The sequence below is a fragment of the Mobula hypostoma genome, chromosome 8 (assembly GCF_963921235.1).
Source record: "Mobula hypostoma chromosome 8, sMobHyp1.1, whole genome shotgun sequence".
Taxonomy (NCBI): domain Eukaryota; kingdom Metazoa; phylum Chordata; class Chondrichthyes; order Myliobatiformes; family Myliobatidae; genus Mobula; species Mobula hypostoma.
This window is the reverse complement of record NC_086104.1, coordinates 69,497,595-69,516,678: the sequence shown is the minus strand read 5'-3', so window position 1 is coordinate 69,516,678 and position 19,084 is coordinate 69,497,595. Positions and strand designations below refer to the sequence as shown.

The window sequence follows — 19,084 nt, the reverse complement described above, 5'->3', positions numbered from 1 at the left end:
AATCTCCAACTTTCTGATGGTTGGTTGTATGAACAAATACAACTGTTTCACATAAATGATTGGCTTTCCCCAGCAAGTTGCAAATACATGTTTTAACGTTCTTATTTTAATGTAATACTCCTTCAGGGAAGAAAATTAATGTTAACTCAGTCCTCTTATTACTTTCTGCACTCCTATCCAGTCTTGTTATTTATTTCATATTTGTATTTATTCATGAATTTAACGACTTAAAACATCACAAATTTCCTGTTCAGGGATCTGAGAGTTAATTCCAGAATTTTGAATTTCACGTGTTTAAGGATGATCAGTTGATTACCTTATGTACATTATGCCCCAAACTTTATTCAAGAGAGTGAATCAGAGTATGAATACATGTACCAGTATCTAGATGTATGAGTGCATTAGCGATATAGGGACTTCTGTTTTGTTGCTGATGAATCCTGACTAAGAGGTCAGAACAACGTAATGATTAAAAAGGATGCACAAATATAAAGTAGTGTGAGGAACAAAACTGGAACAGTTTGAAACCATTGCTATCTACCTATCAAAGATGCCAATGCAATTTTGCTCATTTCAGTTATATTATTTTTCAAGCAAATTGTAGTCATAAACTCATTTTTGTGTAATTCGGAGAAAATGCAAGAAAATTATAAGTATCTTTTGAAGCTATTCTTATGAGGGTAAGTTCTAATTGTTTTAAAATGACTTTTTATTGCCTTCTACGAGTTTGATATTTTTATATGACTTATTTTTTTTCTTTCTATTTGTACAGCTAGGCACCTGCTTGGGATGTCCTTGTGCAATGGCCTCAAGCCATAGTTCTCCACCAGTGCCTCATCCAAGCAACAGTGATGGGAAGTTCAAAAAAGAAATGGAACTTTCTTTGAAACCCTTTAAAGCTGTTAGGTCTTTGCCAGATGTCTGTCCAAAGGAACCAACAGGTAACGCAATATTACCCATTCCATTCATCTACTACCTCATCTTTTTTCCAATGCCTGATATGTATTAACAATGCTTGCTTAAAGCATAATGGGCAATCTGGAATACTTGATCTCAGAAATTCGATATGAAAATATTTTGAGGCAAAAATGCCTTCAAGTTCTGAAGAAAGGGAATAAGAACATATCTCTTCTCATCGGCTAATCCAGGCAACATCAATCTTCTATTATTTTATTCCTAACACATACATCTTGATTATTTAGTGCCAGTTATAATTTATAGAGGGTTACAGAAAACTGTTTTCGGCATTTGTAGAAAAGGAACTTCAAGAAATTTAGATTCTGATTTTTTTTTTAAGCTATAGCAACTATATTTGCTAAATCGTAGGCTAGAGATTGTTCCACATTTGATCAGAATCAGTTTTAATATCACTGGCATATGTTGTGAAATTTGTTAACTTTGCAGCAGCAGTACAATGCAGTACCTGATAAATAAAGGAAAAACTGAATTACAGTAATTATATGTGTATCTTACATAGGTTAAAATAAGTAGTGCAAAAACAGAAATTTAAAAAAGTATTGAGGTAGTGTTCATGGGTTCAATGCACATTTGGAAATCAGATGGCAGAGGGAAAGAAGCTGTTCCAGAATCGCTGAACGTGTGGCTTCAAGCTCCTGTACCTCCCTCCTGATGGTAACAATGAGAAAAGAGCGTGCCCTGGGTGCTGGGGATCCTTAATGATAGACGTCACCTTCGTTGACGATGTCTTGGATACAACGGAGGCTAGTACCCTTGATGGAGCTGACTAATTTTACAACTTCTTACACCTTACTTCGATCCTGTGCAGTAGCCCCACCCCGCCATACCATACAGTGAAGCAGCCAGTCAGAATGCTCTCCACAGTACATCTGTAGAAATTTCTAAGTGTTTTAGGTGACAAACCAAATCTTCTCAAACTCCTTGTGAAATATTGACAACCAGGAACTTGAAATTGCTTAGTCTCTCCACTTTTGATCCCTCTATGAGGATTGGTTTGTTTTCCCCCATCTTACCCTTCCAGAAGTCCACAGTCAGCTCTTTGGTCTTTCTGACATTGAGTGCAATGTTGCTGCTGTGACACCACCCAAATAGCTGGTATATCTCACTCCTGTATGCCTTCTCGTCAGAATCAGAGATTCTGCCAACAATGGTTGTATCATCAGCAAACGTATAGATGGCAGTTGAACTATGCCTAGCCACGTAGCCGTGAGTGTAGAGAGAGTAGAGCAGTGAGCTAGCTCATATCCCTGTGCACCAGTATTGATTATCAGCGAGGTGGGGATGTTATTTCCAATCCACATAATTGTGGTCTTCCAGTTAGGAATTTGAGGATCCAGAGGGAGGTACAGAGATTCATGTCCTGTAGCGTTTCAATCAGAACTGTATGGATATGGCTAGCTTGAGCACACTTTTGTAGACCCAGTAACCTTGGTGATTAGATTGCAATCAACATCTCAGTTTCTCTCTGTTTTCTGCATAATGCTGACAAATGAATGATTTAATGTTTCTGTTGCATCTAAATGTTTGTGGAGAAACTGGATGAGGACATCACAATGATGAGAGGGCTGAAGTCCTTTTTTTTGGAAAATGTATACTCTATTATTGCCAAAGTGCCTTAAAATTAAATTTGTTTGTCTCGGAGCTTGGCTACTTCCAAAGAAATCCATAGCCCATATTGTAGCATGATATTAGTGATCAATTCATTCCAGTGATTGCAGTGATCTGAGTGATTAATAAAATGTAATAGTTACTCATATAACTAATTTGCTCCATGGCATAGGGTTGCAGTGGGCCAAACACAGACTTCAACCTGTATCATCAGTAGAAAGTTATAATGGGAAGGAAAAGTTATTTAAAGATACAGTTTTTGTGTTGAGATGTTGAAATGATTTGAGTCCCCTTGTTATATTTATACAAATGCCTTCTTATAATGTGTGCTGTGCATTCTATTTTTGCAGGAGATTCAAGCAGTTTTTGTGATAGCCCATCAGTAGTGGCTGATCAGCATAGGTGGACGATATATCATTCCAAAGTGAACCTTCCAGCAGCATTAAATGACCCCAGACTATCCAAAAGGGAATCTGATTTCTTTACAAAAACATGGGGGCTGGATTTTATGGAGACCGAAGTTATGCCTTCCTTCTACCTCCCACTAATCACCAAGGAACACTTTGCATCCTACCTTCAAGCCACAACTTCTGTAAGCATTGGTAGAAAATGATCTTTATTTTGGCTTTCAATATCACTTGAAGCAAATTCTTCCCTATCTAGACACTATCCTATCTTTATCTGTTATCCATGACCATGTATTTTCTTGCTTCAATCTTATATAATGCTTTCAAAAATGAAATTCTTTTGACAAAGATACAAAATTGATCAAAGCTATTTACTTAAAATTCAACTCTGATATCAATCTCTTATCAATATTTAAAGTTTATGAACTTCTGTTTTTGAAATTGCTTCATCTCTTCAATGCATTTCTTACGCTTAGCGACAGAAGATTCATGAGAAGTGTAAGGAAATTTGTCCGCTTAAGGATGGACCTGATCGAACACTTGCACCTGTTATACGTAGTCATGGTAAGGTCATTTTTCACTTGGATTATATGTGGCATTTGAGATGCACAAAAATGAAATATATTTAGGTGCAAGATTTTTTTTCATTTATCAAATGCTGAAAATGCAGTTCATAAAATCTAGTTTTATTTTTGTTGCAGAAGAATGGAAAATGCTATAACCTTGTAATATTTAGAAAGATGTAAACTGACTGAATTACTTGAGAAGTTTTTAAAAATCTGCTGGAGGAACTCAGTAGGTCAGGCAGCACCTGTGAAGGGAAATGGACTCTAGATGTTTCAGGTACTTTAGCTGGACGTGATGAGTTTCTTGTACCTCCTCTTTATTTGAGAGCTTGACTTTGTAGGGTGTCCTTAGTTTGAATGTCCAAGGAAAGAAAAGTGTAATCTGTGTAAATGTTTTTGTTAATCCTGAGGTAGGCTGATCTTATTTTTAATGTTTGGGCATCTACATCTACTACTCTCAGTGGTGGGAACAGACTGGGTTATTTGAATTAAAAGTGAAAATGTGTCTTTTCATTTGAATCAATGGTACTCATGAGTCTCAGGTTTTTATTGGATCAATAATAAGCGAAGAGCCCTGGACTGAAAAATGTAAAGACATGAATTCAGATCCCAGCATGGAGGCTGTGGAATTTGGGTGAAAAGAAAGGCCAAACTAGTCATAGTAATGATGACCAGGAAAGCTACAGGATTATTGTGAAAGTGCATCTGTTTCACCAATATCCCTGAGTAGATGAAATCCTTACCTGCTCTAGTCAAGCTTGACATTATTAAACCCAGAGAATTTTCCCTTGCAGTTGATATGCCGAACTCCTGCATCAGAATTTCTGAGTTTCTCTGTGCCACTGTCAGGATTTAGCTGGCAAATCTTTTTGATCTGTGGTATATAGGCATCGCGTTTAGAGTTGATGAATCCTCATGGCATCATGTCGAGTTTGGGTAAGGACCTTCTGATTATTGCCTATTGTCCTCCCTCAGTCGATGCCTGATGTTGAATAGACTTGGAAGAAACACTGAATAAAGTCTTTGGTCTGGCAGCAAATTTACACGTAAACTCCACCACAGACTGAACTGACCACATTTTCAAGGGCATAGTGGGCAACTGGGTCTATGGCAAGTAGTAAGAAAAACCATGAGAGATAAGCTTCTTCAGGTAACCTACCTGTGATAGCTGCTTCTGTCCGTGATAGAATTGGTGTAATGACCGCTGTACAATCATGTTGAGGAACCCTCAATTACGTGTGCCTGACATATTCTTCTGATTCAGTTCAGAACTGGGCATCCCACGAAATGTTGTTGACCATTAGCAGCAGATGAAATATACACTATGAAAATCCATGTGTAACCCTTGCTTAGTGGCATGATCGTGGGGTGATAACCCCCTACCCGGCCAAACCTTAGAACTCTCGTTTGGGTGAATGCTGTGCGATGTGTCCCCTGTTTCAAATCAGTACCCTGTAATGACAAGCTGTACACAGAATGCTGTTAAATAATTAAGATTTTATAATTCTTACTTGAACTATCGGGTTAGTAGAGAACCGAAATGTAAAATAAAATAAAGGCACCAAGTCAGTAAATTTATCAGTTCTGTGCACAAATAAGCCGTTGGAGCTCACTCAATATCCACTTTCCACCATTCGACCTCCTCCGAACTCCGTTGGGTTCCGAGCCCCCGCTCAGGGTTCGTTCTGCTCACAGGGTCACAGCATCTCTTTGGATGCATCTACTCTCTTCTTTCCCATGATGAGTTCTGCCCAAATCCCGCGCAAACAACAGCTTTCAGATACACAAGAAAGAATAACATCTGTCCCAATTGGTTAGCAAATGAATACGTCCTGTTATCACTAATTATAACCCAAACATGCTGCTACAGAGAACCCCTTACCTCAGCAGTTAACATTGCAAAGAAGCCATTTTATTATAACACTACAGAGAAGCCATTTTATTAGCCTTAGCAAGTAACATGAAATAAGAAACTCCTTACACTCTCCCCCTACCAAATTTAGTCATGTCCTCATGACATGCATATAACTCGCCAACCTTTCCTGCAAACCCACCAATCCAATCCAGGCACAAACAGTGACATCACTCCCCAAACAGTAGACCTTGCGCCCTGTTCCACAGGCACTTTGTAGGCCAACCTATCCGGGAGTCTCCTAATCCTCTGAGACCTCCGTACCCCCCTCATCTAATCCATCAGGCTCGAACACTACCGGGAGTACTTTGGGTCTGCTTACCAAATCCTCTCTCAATCTATCACTCAAGCTCCCTGCAACTCGGAGCCCCCTATCTCGTGTCCAGGCCCCCGCTTCCTTTCCTTCAGGGTCCTGCTGTAACCCAGGCTGCCCACAAAGAACCCTCCCCACTACACCTGACTCAGTGGGAGAAGGGCCAAAAGTCTCTTCCTAAATCAAGGGGAAGTTAGCGAAAGGCAACAGGTACCACACATCCAGCTCATCATCCTTCGAATCTGTATTCTTCCCCATTTCCTCGATCGGTAACTGCTGTTTTGTTTTCTCCAAACTGGAGCATTTGTTCTGGGCTGCCTCTGCAGTCTCTTCAGCCTCCTGTAATGGAGGCATCAGCTTCTTCTTGGACTCCTCCAGTTTCGTGGTCCCAGCTCCTTCTTCTTAATGACTGCTTCCTGTACAATTTCCAGTTTTCCCATTTCATTTAGGCTGTCAATGATCATCTTCAGGTCTCCTTCAAACTTGCGCTCCCCTCTCTCATTTCTCTGTTGGCCCTAGTCAGGCAGCTTCCTTTGTCTTCCCCTACGTGCAAGTCTTCCAACTTGTTCTGGATCAATTTCTCCAGTTTCTGCTCGGAATTTTGTTTGTGTTGCTCTGGATTTCCAGCATCTGCAAACTGTCTTGTGTTTTTATCTCTCTCAGTTGTTTTTTTTATGACCTGGAGTTAAGAAGGAGGAATGTGTGTAAATTATTTTTACTTACTGTTAATTTTTTTTTACATCTTTAATAATAATTTGGAACAATTTTATGTTTTTGAATATCTCCTAATTATCAGTCTTTTAAAAATGTAACTCACTGGCTTTTGACAATGTATAAAACTCCACCCCTATGAATAGCTATCAGTGTTCTATAGGTGGTGCATTTAGCAGTGATCTGCTTGAAGCCTACTTGCTGCTAATGCCACTGATGTGTCTCACTGTCTGTCTCATGTTTTAGAGGGTCAGGCTAATGAGCCCTCTGCAGAGTCAAGTAAGTGCTTGAGTTATAGGGACTGTGGGTACGAAGTCCAGCACGATTAAGATGCATTGCATTTTAATTTTATCAATATTCATATCATTGCAGACAAATCAAGAATGGACTTGGATCAAGTACCCAAGGTAATGCATAGTCTTTTAATTACTTTATCAAGATCTAGACACTACCGTTATCCTTACATACCAGAAGATATGCGAAATCAGAATCTGATGTGATATCAGCAGGAGATATCGCTAAATTGCAAATGCAAGCAGAACAGCAGCACTTGTTCTAGTGATTCCTGGGCCCAGCAGGCACTTCCTATTTGTGTCTCCCTGGAGGCAGTAGCAGCAGAAAGAAAGAAGTCTGAGAGGATCATCTTCAATACGCTCTCATAATGTTTGGAGGGAACCAGAAATAAGCTAGAATTGAACCTACTTAACATTGACAATGCAGCATTTGAGATTTTTTTAAAAAATTTGCTCCATTTGCTTAAAAAAATTCCGCACAAATCAGTCATGTTTGTTATCTTTCAATCAAATGTGGATTAGCTGTTCATGCTTTGAAGGAGCCACTTCTCATCATGAAGGCAGCTCTGAATTTTGCCATGTTTTGATGCTTGGAATGAAGTCTTTATTTAACAGCTTAAATCTTGCTGTTATTTGATGACATCTCATTGTTAATTACATTGTGATCTTTAGCTTTGGCATAACTTTGTTACATTGATTTAAATAGAAACAATCAATACAAAAGGTACTGAATATTGTTTATATTTTATCTTACAGATATTTCTGAAGTCAGACTTTGCTCTGGAAGATCCTCTAACATTCTCATCTGTCTTACCCTGGTCACATTTTGGTGGTCAACATGAAGCTGGTGTGAAAGGAGCTCGTGATGGTGCATCTTCCAGGTTATTACAGGAAAAGGTACTAGAATCATAAGTTGTTACCCTTGAAGAAATTTTGACTTTTCTTGTTTTCTCTTTTAAGATGCGAAAATCTGATATAGTAGAGTTTCCCAGTCAATTGAGGTAGCACTAATATCTAGTGGCGATGAAAAGTAGATAACTTATCATTATACATTTTTGAAATGTGGACATCACTGTAGAGGTCAGCATTTGTTGCCCATCCCTAAGTGCCTGTGAAAGCAATCACATTCCTGGGTCGAATAACATATGTAGGCCAGATCAGACCAAATAAGGATGCTAGATTCCTTTCCTGAAGGACATCAGTGACCCAGACAGACTTTGCAACAATCATGAAACTTTTAAGTTGCTCTAGCATTTTGTGTGTGTTGTCATGAAACTTCTACTTTGTTTCTCTCAATTCAACTGCTGTCTGACCTGCTGAAGTATCAGCATCTTGTTTTAGTTAAATTAAAATGTCCATGTTAGAATGATGGTATCAAGTACAGCTGTACTGTTTTTCCGTCTTCCATGATAAGAGGTTAAATTGGTGAACATAGGAAAACCCTTCCATGAATGTAAATTTTACAGTGTCCAGGGAATAATTTAATCATAATGAGCCATGGTACAACATGGCCCAGCAAATTGATTCAAAATGCCACCTGGAAGTAAAGGTTTAAGGATCAGATTAATTGAATTACCTTTATCTTGGTTGTGTGATATGTTGTCATCTATAAATCTAGATGTAAGACCTATTTTTGGATCGTCTATCAATATGGTCTTTTCTGAATGAAATGACTGCTTAAATTTAAAATCCAGGCATCTCCATGGCTCTCTTTGACTTGTTTTATGTGGTATTTGGTTTCATTAGAATCTACACATTCATCTAGGTCAGGTCTATGGCTAAAAGCTAGAGAAAACCCAATTCTACTAAAGAACAATAGATATGAGTAGCTTCATTTGTTTTTTTTTCTTTAAATTTATTTTTTGAGATCTGGTCTTTGATGAATCTACTCAGTCAAATTTCCTTGGATCCCATGCCTCATGGCTTTCTGGATGAGCCTTCCATGGGGAATCTCAACAAATGCTGTGCTAAAATCTGTAAAAACTACATCCCTCACTCTACCTTTGTCAATTTTTTTCATCGCTGCTTTGAAAAAGTCAGTCAGACTTAAGCGGCATGACCTACCTCTCACAAAGCCATGCTAACTATCTCTGATAAGACCATGCTTCTCATATATCCTTTCTCTAAGAATCCTCTCTAATAGTTTGCCCACCACTGACATAAGACTCATTTATCACTACTTCCAAGGATTATTCCCATTACATTTCTTGAACAACAGAACAAAATTTGCCTTCCTCCAATCCTCTGTTACCGCTCCTGTGGCCAGGGAGGATGTATAGATCATTGTCATTGCCCCAGCAGTCTCTTCCCTAGCTTCCTATAGTGACCTGGAATATATCCCATACAGCCTCAAGAACTTGTCTATCCTAATGTTTTTTAGAAGCTCCAACATTATCTGTTCCTTAACCTCAATGTGCTTTAGCACATCACGTATTATACATCGACCTCACATTCGTTAGTCCCTCTTTCTAGTAAACACTAAAGCAAAATGTTCATTTGAACCTCACTCACTTCCTCTGCTTCCAGGCACACATTTCACCCTTTATCCTTGAATGGCCCTACCCTCAGACTAATCTCCCTACTGTTCTTCACTATGTGCATAACATCTTGGGATTTTCCATTATCCTACTTGCCACGGTCCTCTCATATCTTCTTGTAGCTCCTAAGTCCTTTCTTAAGAGCCTTCCTGGCTACCTAATAATTCTCAAGAGTCCTGCCGGTAATTTGCTTCCTAAAGCTTGAGTATGCTTCCTTCTCCCTCTTGACTAAATGTTTCATCTCTCTTGTCAACCATGTTTCCTTCTCCCTACCTTGCTTCCACTGGCTCAATAGAAGAAACCTACCTAGAACTCCATGCAAGTATTCCCTAAACAACCTCAGCATTTCTTCTGTGCCTTTAGAAACCAAACTACAGCACAGAAACAGGTCTTTTGGCCCTTCTTGGCTGTGCCGAACCATTTTCTACCTAGTCCCACTGACCTGCACACAGACCATATCCCTCCATACACCTCCCATCCATGTATCTGTCCAATTTATTCTTAAATATTAAAAAAGAACCCGCATTTACCACCTCGTCTGGCAGCTCATTCCATACTCCCACCACTCTCTGTGTGAAGAAGCCCCCCCTAATGTTCCCTTTAAACTTTTCCCCCCTCACCCTTAATTCATGTCCTCTGATCTTTTTCTCCCCTTGCCTCAGTGGAAAAGGCCTGCTTGCATTCACTCTATCTATACCCATCATAATTTTATATACCTGTATCAAATCTCTCCTCATTCTTCTACGCTCCAGGGAATAAAGTCCTAACCTATTCAACCTTTCTCTGTAACTGAGTTTCTCAAGTCCTGGCAACATCCTTGTAAACCTTCTCTGCACTCTTTCAACCTTATTTATATCCTTCCTGTAATTTGGTGACCAAAACTGAACGCAGTACTCCAGATTTGGCCTCACCAATGCCTTATACAACCTCATCATAACATTCCAGCTCTTATACTCAATACTCTGATTAATAAAGGCCAATGTACCAAAAGCTCTCTTTACGACCCTATCTACCTGTGATGCCACTTTTAGGGAATTTTGTATCTGTATTCCCAGATCCCTCTGTTCCACTGCACTCCTCAGTGCCTTACCATTAACCCTGTATGTTCTACCTTGGTTTGTCCTTCCAATGTGCTATGAAAACATTTGTTCCCAATTTACACTCTCAAATTCTTTCCTAATACTATCATAATTAGCCCTCCCCCAGTTAAGTACTTTCCCATGCCACCTGCTCTTATCCTTGTCCATGCTATGTTAAAGGTCAGGAAGTTGTGGTCACTATCCCCAGAATGCTTGCCCATCAAGAGGTTTGTCTGACCAGGCTCATTGCTTAGTGCTAGATACAGTGTGGCCACTCTTCTAGTCGGCCTGTCCACATATTACATCAAGAATCCTACTTTGACTTGCTAAACAAATTCTGCCCCATCTAAAACTTTTGCACTTAGGAGGTGCCAATCAATATTATAGAAGTTAATGGCACCCATGACAACAATTCTGTTATTTCTGTCATATTTCCAAAATCTACCTCTTGATCTGCACCTCACTGCCTCTGTTGCTATTGATGGGGTCTGTGGAATACTCCTAATAGACCGATTGCTTCCTTCCTGTTTCTGCCTTCCACCCTCTCTGACTCATCAGATGATCCCTCCACAGAGTCCTCCCTTTCTCGCATATAGTCCATTTGATTTCTGTCTTACTGATAGTAAAAAAAAAAAAAGGCCCTGGAAAATTGGGAGGTTAGTCACTTACTGCAAGATGTATACTGGTAGCTTCTAACCTCCTCTGATAGCCATGGTATTTATGATTGATCGAGTTGAGTTTCTTGTTATCAAGATATGCAGGAACCGTTTGTAGAGGACTCAGCAATGGTGGTAATATTGAATATGAAGGGTATGTGGAGATGTCATTGCCTAGAACTTAAACAGTTAAGGTTTGGATATGTAAATATTTGAACTTTTGCTGGCCATTTCAAAGGGTCCTTTCAATTATTTTCAGGATATTTCCAGAAAAATAAGATGCAGACTGACTAGTAATGTCAATGGATGAAATTGCTGCCCTTGCCAAGGTTTTCAGTAGCGGCCGTTACAAAATTAGTCGTCGTTTTTTTTTCATTAGTGAGTAGCACTGCAGAGGAAAAGCAACCATTTGAAGTTTAAACAAGATGGGAAATAACAAATTGAATACAGCTGGCAATTAGCTTATTGGCATTGAAACAGTGAGATCTGCAGTTTGCAGCTGGAAGTGAGCTTGCAAATGACAAGGGAATATTCTTGACGTGGAAGATTTGTCTTGGAGTTGGGAGAAGAATTGATGGAAGCTAAGTAGATGATGCCTATCTTGATGGAAGATACATTTTTGAGATCTATTTCCTTATAAAGTGATTCTACTGAGGTATTTAAGGGTGGGAGGGGCTAGGGGATAGAAGAGGTTATCTTTATAATAAGTGATTGAAGCAGAGTAGAGCTTAATATGAGTAGAGCAATAGAAGTGTTGGTTAGGCCATTGTTCAAAGTTAATTCATTATTAAAGTACATTAATGTCACTCTGTACAACCCTGAGATTAATTTTCTTGCAGCATATTCAGTAAAATTCAAGGATTGAATCAGTAACAGACAGCACCTAACAGGACAGACAAACAACCAATGTGCGAAAGACAACAGATTGTGCAAATACCAAAGAAAAATAAATAAATAAAATAAGCAATAAAAATCAAGAACATGAGGTGAGTCCTTGAAAGTGAGTCCATAGGTTGTGGGATCAGTTCAGTGACAGGGCGAGTGAAGTTGAGTGAAAAATTCATGAAGGTGGCAATAAATAAAACATGCTTCCAAGCTCTTTTTATTAATCTGTGAAGTTTTGAATGGCCGTACTTTTAAGATTTTGATGCATTTTTGTTTCGCAGTTAAGCCATTATTTGGATGTTGTGGAAGTGAACATAGCTCATCAGATTTCTCTCCGTTCTGATGCCTTTTTCCATGCTATGACCTCTCAACATGAATTGCAGGACTACCTCACCAAAACCTCTCAAGCTGTAAAAATGCTTCGTGACAAAATTGCCCAGATTGACAAAGTGACATGTGAAGGATCGTTGCAAATATTGAGACTTGCTGTGACTAGAAATAACTGTGTAAAATTATATAATAAACTAAAATTAATGGCTACAGTGCATCAAACACAGCCTACAGTACAGTTGTTACTGTCCACTTCTGAATTTGTTGGGGCACTGGATCTAATTGCAACAACGCAGGAGGTGCTGCAACAGGAGCTTCAAGGAATTCATAGTTTCAGGTATAGAATACTGGAAAAATCACTTTTTATTAACTGTATTGTCTTTATTTTCTGCATACTTAACTTTAGAGCATATAATAAAGCCTCATGCTACTCCTTTAAAGCACTCTGTTTTTACCGTCGACTGAATTTTTAACTTAAAGCCACTAAAAATAATTATTAACAAGATGTAGCTGGACAATTTGCTGCTAAGTAAAGGGAAGAAGCGGCTCCAGGTTGAAGTTTGCTAAAATCACTTTCTTTTTGATAATGGGTTTCTGTACTGCAGTGATAATTTAGTGCTTAGACAGTAAGAAAATAAGTTTTGGAAACTAAGCAGTAAAAATGTTAAATGTTAAAAAAGCCCAGTGGTCCAAGCCAGTGGTTTAGTGTGTCCGGAGGTTGGAGGCTCAGATGCAGATTGTCCTGGAGTTGGAGGCCTGTCTGTGTGTGAGTGGGTGTGTGGAGGGAGGAAGGGGGCTTGTTTTGCTGCTGTGGTGTTATCGCTTTTGCTTGTATTATTCTGCTGAACATTGTGATCATGCTATGTTGATACAGAATGTATGGTGACACTTGTGAGCTGCCTTCAGCACATCCTTAGGTTGTGTTGAAATTAATTTTATTATCAAAGTACCTACGCGTCACCATATACAACCCTGAGATTCGTTTTCTTGCCGGTATTCACAATAAATACAAGAAACACTATAGAATCAGTGAAAGACCACGCCCAACAGGAGGGACAATCAGTGTGCAAAAGATAACAAGCTGTGCCGATAGAGAAAGGGGAAAAAAACTGATAATAAATAAAAAAGCAACAAATTTCGAGAATATGAGATGAAGAGTCCTTGAAAGTGTGTCCATGGGCTGTGGTAACAGTTCACTGATGGGATGAGTGAAGTTATCTGCTCTGGTTCAAGAGCCTGATGGTTGGGGGGGTAATAACTGTTCCTGAGCCTGGTGGTATGAGTCCTGAAGCTCTTGCACCTTTTTTCTATTGGCAGCAGTGAGAAGAGAGCATGGCCTGGGTGGTGGGGGACCTTGATGCTGGATGGTGCTTTCCTGCAATAGCACTCTGTGTAGATGTGCTCAGTGGTAGGGAGAGCTTTACCTATGACCGGGCTGTATCCAATATTTTTGGCTTTTCTGTTCAAGTGCATTGGGGTTTTCATACCAGGACGTGATGCAACCTGTTAATATACTCTCCATCACACATCTATAGTTTTAGATGACATGCATAATATTCACGAACTTCGAAGAAAGTAGAGGTGATTGTGCTTTCTTTGTAATGAAATGGTAACCACAATGAATTTAAAGTTGCTGACCCTCTCCACCTCTGATCCTCCAATGAGAAGAGGCTCATGGACCTCTGGTTTCCTCCTCCTGAAGTCAATAATCAGCTCTTTGATCTTTCTGACATTGAGTGAGAGGTGGTTGTAGTGGCACCATTTAGCCAGATTATCAGTCTCCCTCCTCTATGCTGATTCGTCACCACCTACGATTCAGCCAACAACGGTGTGTCTCACAGTCATAAGCGTAAAGCGAGTAGAGCAGGTGGCTAAGTGTACAGCTTGTGGTGCTTCTATGTGGATGGAGATTGTGGAGATGTTGCCAATCCACACTTAGTGGGGTCTGTAAGTGAGGAAATTGATGATCCAATTGCACAAGGCGGTATTAAGACCTATTGATTAGTTTTGAGGGGATGTTAATATTGAATGCTGAGCTATGGTCAATGAAGAGCATCCTGATATATGCATCTTCATTGTCCAGATGTTCCAGGGTTGAGTGAAGAGCCAATGAAATAGCATCTGTTGTGGAGCTGTTGCTCCAGTAGGCAAATTGGAGCGGATCCAAGTTGCTTCTCAGGCAGGTTCATCACCAGTCCCACAAGGCGCTTCATCACAGTGGACGTGTTACTGGGCAATAGTCATCGAGGCAGGCTGCCACTTTCTTCATAGGCACTGGTATAATTGAAGCTTACTTGAAGCAGGTGGGAACCTCAGACCGCCAAAGCGAGAGGTTAAAGATATCAGTGAACACTCCAGCCATCAATCAGCACAGGTCTTTAATACTCAGTCAGGTGACCCATCTGAGCCAGATGCTTTCCATGGGTTCATCCTCACGAAGGATGCTCTCACATCGGCCTCAGAGACTGGAAATCACAGGGCCATTGGGTGCTGTGGGAGGTCAGGAAGGTGTCGCTATCAAAGCAAGCACAAAAAGCATTGAGCTCATCTGGGAGAGAGCCTTGTTGTCATCTATGTCTCTTCATTTCATGTTGTAGGAAGTGGTAGCATTCAAGCCCTGCCACAGCTGTTGAACATCCTTCAGTGATTGAAGTTTGATCCAGATTCATCTCTTTGCATGTAAGATGACTTTCCAGAGATTGTATCTGGCCCCCTTGTATTTTATTGGGTCACTAGATCTGAATGCCACTGATCTGCCCCTCAGTAGATTGCAGACTTCATGGTACACCCAGGGCATCCGATTAGGAAGACTAAATAATAATGTAAGGACACACATACCTACGACTGTTTATACAAAGTCTGTGAGAATCATGGTATATTGGGCTCAGATCCTTTGAAGAGTCTTGAACATGGTTCAGTCCACCTATTCGAAGCAATCCCATAGCCAATCCTCTGCCTCCTGTGACCACCACTTTGTTGTCCTTATCTCTGAGAAAACCAAGTGATCAGATTTCCTGAAGTACGGTCCAAGCATGGAGTAGTAGACATTCTTAATTGTAGCATAGCAATGATCAAGTGTGTTGGGACCCATGGTGCTGCAGGTGATCTAATGATCATAATTGGCCTCATAATTGGGCAGAGATTTCTTCAAACAAGTCTGATTGAAATCCCCGACAATGATTTGAAAGGCGTTGGAGTCGGTAGTTTCTTGTTTGCTGATGGAGGCACTCAGTACTTCAAGTTGGCGGTTAAAACAAGTGACACATTTCACTGTGTGTTTCGATGTTCAAGTGATAAAGGAATCTGAATCTGAATTGTCATGCTGGAGTTGTCTCCACTTGCTTTAAAACCTAGAGTGCGGAGAATGAGGGAGGGAAATGGTAGATTAAAATAGTGGTCCAGAATTTAGAAGTGAATATTCATAAATATTTTGAGAATTATTGCAATAATAAATGGATTTTAAATTACAAGATAATATCTATCAGCATTATTTGAATGAAACAAGACAGCTGCATGCTTCTTGTGATTAAAATTCAGTGAGTCTAGAGGGGAGTAGTTATCCCTTTATGACCTAATTCAGAAAAGGCAATTAAACTATGTATTTAGTAAATCTGGGAAGAACTTTGTTATACTTACACAAATACAGGGAAGCTTGTGCGAATAAAGTTCGAAATGAGCATTTTTCAATTACTCAAAAAACAAAACTCTTCAACCAAACTTGTGCATTGTTACTAATTCCACGGTTAATTGTAGAGTGATTAAATTGGTTTTATCATTCAAGTATAATCTTGTACACGGATTGTTTTTTTCACCTTTTTAGATAGTTAAATTGGAATGATTTATTGTTAATGATAATGTATAAACAGGGATTAAAGTTAATGAAATTAGTAAATTTTAGGATAGAAATATCATCCAGTTAATGCATTATTCAAAGTTCATTGTTAAAATATTTTATGTTTATTTAATTATTGTACAGATTCCTGATATCTCCATGTAAAGAATCTGAAGATGAATCAGTTCTTGCTTTAGGAAGATAGCACACAAATTACAATTGTTTTTGGGCCATTAGGCTAAGTGATGACAGGCACCTCATCGGGTTTTGGGGCTGCTTAGTTACCGTTATGGCATGCATTTTATGCAACATTATCTTTACTTTTTTTTAGCTTCTATAAATGGAAAATCTTTGCCACAATATAATTGTGAAAAAATTGATACGAGTTAACTCTAACTGGAAAATCTACGTTGCCTTTCATCATCAAGAGCTGCTGTTGAGTTACTGAAAAGATTTTTTGTAATTATTTTCCTAGTAACTGGAATTTCTACAGAATACAAGATTTTAACTTTTCTGGTTTGTTATGTGTGAGGCAAATCTGATGAGGAATAATTGCTAAACAACACATGCAGTACCTGCAGGAACAGATCTCAAAATGCCAAATTGAATGTTTGCAGTGATGTCTTATAAAGTACCCTCATCTGACTGGCTGGCACTTAGAAGTCATAATTACACCACACTCTTCACTCTAATTCCTCACAGACTCCAGATTACCATGCCAAGTAGCGCCAGACTAAACATTCTCTTGTTTGCTTCATGTTGTGAAACTACAGGAGTCCCAAAAGAATTTTATTTAAAGCCTGGGTGGATGAATACTGGACCCCTAGGACTGGTGGACCAAATCCCTGTTCCCCTTATCCTATACTAACTTCGAATGTTTTATTTTGCTGATAAATATTGCATAGCTTTTTCCTTTTTATCAGTGTACTTTTGCTTTGCTATAATATATTTCTTCTTTATACCAAATTAAATATTACCCCCCCCCCCCCATTTTGTTATGGTCGGTTGGTAGACGTGCTGAAATGTTAAGGTCCAGCTCATGATCTAATGATTTAAATCTGACATGATGCCATGCCATTTTATTCCATTATTTGCTCTGAGCAAACTGACTTGTAATTGTGCATTTCTTGTACAGTTGAAATAATGTACCGACAGTGCAAATATTTTTGTAGGAATTTATTACTAAACAAAAGTTATGAACAAATAACTTTTACACATGTTCTTTACCTAAAAGATAATTTGAATGGTAGGTAATTGTATTATTTTGCGCATTTGGAAAAATATATGATAAATAGAGTAAAACTTCTGAATGGACAGAATCGTTTCTCACAGGTTTTAAATTCTCTTCATTGTCCTTGGATCTTTCTGTCCTTTTTCCGTCTCTGTGAGATGTCCATGCACTAGGTTATGCCTAATCTTTTCCTTTTTGGCTATGTCAGTTTCCTCTACCACTGGGTTTCATGCATTTATTGCTTTAAATTAAATGTGTAAGGATGAAATATCATTTATAAAATATTATATAAGTTGAAGTTTTCATCTATCTTGGATACTGTAGAATATGAACACTTTCCTCTTTTGTTTATTTCCTTTACATTTATTTCTCTTTCTACACTCATGACTAGCCATGCACAAATCCAACACCATCCGTAAATTTGTCAATGATATCACTGTTGTTGGTAGAATCTCAGATGGCAATTAGGAGGCTTGCAGGAGTGAGCTAAATCAACTAGCTGAGTGCTTTCACAACAACAGCCAACAGTATCTGCAAGACCGGGGATCTATCCTGTGCCCATCACATTGATGAGGTCACAAAGAAGGCATGTCAGGGGTTCTACTTTGTTAGCATTTTGAGGGATTTGGTATGTTACCATGCAAATTTCTATCAATGTATGGTGGAGAGCATTCTGACTAGTTGAGTCACAGCCTGGTTTGGAGCCTCCAATGCAGAGGAACAGAAGAGGCCGCCGTGGTTTGTAGAATCAGCCAGCTCCGTCATTGGCACAGCCCTCTTCAACAGATGGTGCCTCAGGAAAGTGGCATTCATCATGGAGGACCCTCTCTATCACTATCCTTGGGCTGTGTAAGTTGTTTAGAGGCAGTGAAGCTCAAAACATTTCAGCTTTATTTGTGTAGGTCTTACAGAAGAAAGTTGGGTGTTTTGTTATGCTAATGTGTGAATGAGCTATCAGTCTGGGTACAGTCCATGACTTAATGCTTTCAGAAAATTAGATTTTTTTAAAGCTTTTATTCACTATAATTTTTCTACTGTCTTTTCTCCTTTCTCCAGATATTTTCCTTCAAATGTGTCTCAATTTTATGATGTCTCTTGTATCATTGGTAGAGTGAGAATTCAGTTATTGTTGGCTATGTAATTTTCATGAATTCAGACAATGAACCTCGTATTGATCATAATAAAAGGTATCTTGGGTATTAGTAACTCATTTAATTGACTTCTAGAAGAAATCATTGTTGGGACATCTAATCATTTTATTGAAATGGATTTGGTTAAATGAAGATACTCTTGCTGAAGTATATTTCTCAGAATTAATATCAAAATTGTACTATAATATGTTATGGCATTATTGTGGAATTGTAATGAGCTGTACTTCGTAGAATAGTTTTTTAAAAAGTTTAATCCTTTGTCTCTTAGTGCTTGAAGTATGATGAATTAAAAATACTAATTTATTAATGTATTTTGTCTTTTCCAGACACCTTGGTTCTCAGCTGTGTGAACTGGAAAGACTTATAGATAAAATGATGGTAGCAGATTTTTCTACATATGCTCATAGTGATTTAAATAGACCATTGGAAGATGATCAGATGTTAGAAGAGGTATGTAAAAATATTTACTTTAAATCAGTGGAATCTTTGAATTCTATATTTTTCAGTCTCTTCTGATCTTCACAGTCATAGAGCCTTGGAAGAGTACAGCACATGAACAGATTGAACCATTTAAAACTGCTTACTCCATCAACCT

At 38.9% G+C, this 19,084-nt stretch overlaps 1 protein-coding gene across 3 annotated transcripts in view; it reads left to right on the top strand.

Annotated features, from left to right (window-relative positions):
- The window catches only part of vps54 (VPS54 subunit of GARP complex), a 90,527-nt gene that overhangs the window by 12,890 nt on the left and 58,553 nt on the right, over nt 1–19,084 (top strand). For all 3 annotated transcript variants that reach the window (XM_063056092.1, XM_063056090.1, XM_063056091.1), the window contains 7 exons: nt 773–941; nt 2,937–3,178; nt 3,470–3,557; nt 6,868–6,902; nt 7,545–7,685; nt 12,227–12,612; nt 18,816–18,939. In XM_063056092.1, the coding sequence (XP_062912162.1) occupies nt 803–941; nt 2,937–3,178; nt 3,470–3,557; nt 6,868–6,902; nt 7,545–7,685; nt 12,227–12,612; nt 18,816–18,939 (1,155 nt within the window). In that variant the 5' untranslated portion in view covers nt 773–802. The remainder of the gene's footprint in view (nt 1–772; nt 942–2,936; nt 3,179–3,469; nt 3,558–6,867; nt 6,903–7,544; nt 7,686–12,226; nt 12,613–18,815; nt 18,940–19,084) is intronic.